A 3,283-nucleotide genomic window follows, 5' to 3' on the forward strand; every position below is an offset into this window, starting at 1 on the left:
TGGAGGGAAGAACAGAAAGACTCAACGACTGAAGAAAAAAAAGGTAAACCTGAGCTTCTCTGAAAACAAGAGAAAAATGTTTAAATTATTACAATAATGATGCATTTCAGCCAAGTTTAACAGAAAAAAACTAAACCTTTGTAATGAACCAAATCCATAATTACTTACTAAAATAAATAGATGAGAACTGGACTAATCTTCCTCGAGTGAAGTTATCATCAAGTTTCTTTAGTGAGTTGTACTTTCAGCCATTTGATTGTTGGTCTGACCAACATAACATTTTGTTGTATTTCAGTTTCACACTTTGTCTGTAGTGTGATTCTAATGCGTACATGTTCCATAAAGTCATTTTTATAGAACATATATTACATATACATATATATATGACAATGTCAATAAACTCTCCATATCACCTCAGTTGTACGGAAGGCCCAACAGCGCCTCTACTACCTGAGGAGACTGCGGAGCGCACACATTCCCAGATCTCTGATGTTGAACTTCTACAACTGTGCCATCAGCAGCGTTCTGACGTATGGATTTCTAGTGTGGTTCCCCAGCTGCACCAAGGCCGATCAGCAAGCACTCCAGCGGGTGGTGAAAGAAGCTGGCAGAATTATTGGAACAAGTCTGCCAGAGATCAGTAATATCTTCCCCACTCGCTGTCTGAGGAGGGTGCACAGTATCCTGCGGGACCAACATCACCCTGCGCGCCACCTTTTCCATCTGCTGCCCTCAGGGAGAAGGTACAGGTCTATACAGGCCAGAACATCCAGACTGGCCAACAGCCTGTATCCACAGGCTGTGAGGCTCCTGAACTCTCTGCCCCCCTCTCACGGACAATAACCATATCCAACTTCTTAATAGCAATGAACTGGTCTGCATTGGTGCATCATATCTTTATTCTCTTCCCCCTCCTGCCCCCCCCCCCCCTCTTTCTTAAATAGATAACTATCATATCTGATATCATATCTCACAGTACAATAATATTGAATGGGTTGCATTGTTGTATTTTGTCATGTTTCTCAGGTCTTTGTCTGAATTTCTACGAACATTATTGCTAAGGATTGTCTTATTGCATTGGAGTCACACTGGGTTAAATATGTACACTTGGGTTTTAAGGGGTATTTATTATTTTCTTCTTTTTTTTGGGTTGTATGGAAGCCCCAAACGCAATTTCATTGTTCTTGACAATGACAATAAATAAATAAATACTAAAAATACTAAATACTATTTTCAAAACTATTTCTTTCTGGGAATTGTTTCAAGGTTCAGGCTTTACAGGGATGATTTATGGTATGAACAGCAAATTCAAACTATTTTAACTGTGTCAATGAGAAGAAAAACACAGCAGCCAGATGAAGAAAAGAGAAAAGATTACTTTTAGATATGCATTTTCTGACTGTCCAAAATAAAAGTGAAAATAAAGGTGGTTGCAAATGGAGAATTTGAGGACTTTTTAGTTGTAGAAGTTTCGAATGTGTAGTTAAACAAGTCCCACCCAGTAAAGTAACTGTGTTGATCCGTCCACAGCCCTGACATAACACAGCATGTTGAAAGAGTAGGTTTGTCTGTGCAGTCCTCCCTTCTCAGGTTTATTCAGGCCCAGCGATGTGGACCCCAGCCCATAATCCTCCTGCAGACACACCTGTAGAGGAGAGTATAAAGACCTGCGACTCAACTGTGTCAGACACGAAGCTCCGAGGAGTCTCTCCACAGCAGCTCTGCAAAGAAGCTCCACAGCTACCAGACCCACTCTGAAGATGAGTCCCTCTGTCAGCCTGCTGCTCCTGCTCGGCCTCTCTCAGGCTCATCCTCTCATGGAGGAAAGAGGAGGAGGAGAGGGCCAGGTGGAGGAAGACCACACCGTCGATATCACCACCAGGATTCTGACCGCAAACAATGGCAGCAACGAGATCCTGCTGGAAGGAGACATCCTGCTTCCAAAAAGCAGAAATGCCATTAAATGCCAGAGTTACCAGAGCTGCCTGTGGCAGAAAGACAACAACGGCCTGGTGACGGTTCCCTTCACCATCAGCAGTGAGTACAGCAGCGGGGAAAGGCAGCTGATCAGAAATGCCTTGCGGTCCTTCCACAGCCAGACCTGTGTCCGCTTTGTCGACCGTAAGAACCAGAACGACTACATCAGCATCGAGAGCCAGAACGGATGCTTCTCTCCTCTGGGCAGACAGGGAGGGAAGCAGGTTCTGTCTCTCAACAGGCAGGGCTGCGTCTACTTTGGCGTCGTCCAGCACGAGGTCAACCACGCTCTGGGCTTCCAGCACGAGCAGACCAGGAGCGACCGCGACTACTACGTCAGGATCAACTGGGAGAACATCGATCCACAGATGGCCTACAACTTCGACAAGCAGGACACCAACAACCTCAACACTCCCTACGACTACTCCTCCATAATGCACTATGAAAGAACAGCCTTCTCCATCAATGGCAGGGAAACCATCTCCCCCATCCCCAACCGCAACGTCCAGATTGGCCAGAGGCAGGGCATGTCCTACTGGGACATCAGGAGGATCAACCTGCTGTACGGCTGCTGAAAACACAAGTTAGCTTGTCTGATTAGAAGTTTTCATTTGTTCCCAAAGGTTCTTTCATCAATGCTTTTTCAGTGTGTTAATATTCTCTTTAAAAAAGTCAAACACAAAAATAAAGTGCATTAAAATGGTGTTTTGAACATGTGTGGCTTCATCTGGTTAGCAACATTTATGTTCCTTTGGTCTGGATCAGATGCTCCTGATGGTTTTACACGGTGTTTGTTCAAACTTTCATTGATTTCAACGAGCACCGTGACAGAACCTCCACCATGTTTCACAGATGGCTGTAGCACTCACTGCTGTACCTCAGTCCTGACTTCCTCCATATATACTGATGATTTGAAGCAAAATCTAATTCTAATTCAGGTGTAAGAATTTGTTCCTGTTTCTTAGGGAAATTAACTCTAATATCCAGTTTTCCCATATTATTATTTTTTTTCTAAGGAAATTGATGTAGTTTTACTTGAATAATTCATAGATTATTTCTAAGTGGCTTAACAAACAAAAAACGATTCCTTCAGACCCCTGAAGGTGTGCTGTGGTGTCTGGTACCAAGAGTTTAGTGAAAGATTGTCTTGTCCTGTAAGTTGCAAGGTGGGGCCTCCATGGATTGGACTTGTTTTTCCAGCACTGGAGAATTTGGAAGACAACTCAACACCTCAAGCTCATTGTTGTGCTCCTCAAACCCTTCCTGAACCCTTTTTGCTTTGCTGAAAGAGGCCACATCCATAAGG

The 3,283-nt window shown here is 43.8% G+C and overlaps 1 protein-coding gene across 1 annotated transcript; it reads left to right on the plus strand.

Moving 5' to 3' along the window:
- Window positions 1-1,665: 1,665 nt before the first annotated feature.
- Window positions 1,666-2,962, plus strand: LOC309689187 (high choriolytic enzyme 1-like). The gene has a single exon (XM_082505433.1). The coding sequence runs from the start codon at window positions 1,761-1,763 to the stop codon at window positions 2,550-2,552; it is 792 nt and encodes a 263-aa protein (XP_082361559.1). The 5' UTR covers window positions 1,666-1,760; the 3' UTR covers window positions 2,553-2,962.
- The last annotated feature ends 321 nt before the right edge of the window (window positions 2,963-3,283 follow it).

Source organism: Aulonocara stuartgranti (genome assembly GCF_965226115.1).
Source record: "Aulonocara stuartgranti genome assembly, chromosome: 15".
NCBI lineage: Eukaryota > Metazoa > Chordata > Actinopteri > Cichliformes > Cichlidae > Aulonocara > Aulonocara stuartgranti.

What these genes read in the sequence shown, in the direction of transcription:
- LOC309689187 (XM_082505433.1), top strand. Translation starts at nt 1,761, where the DNA reads ATGAGTCCCTCTGTCAGCCTGCTGCTCCTGCTCGGCCTCTCTCAGGCT.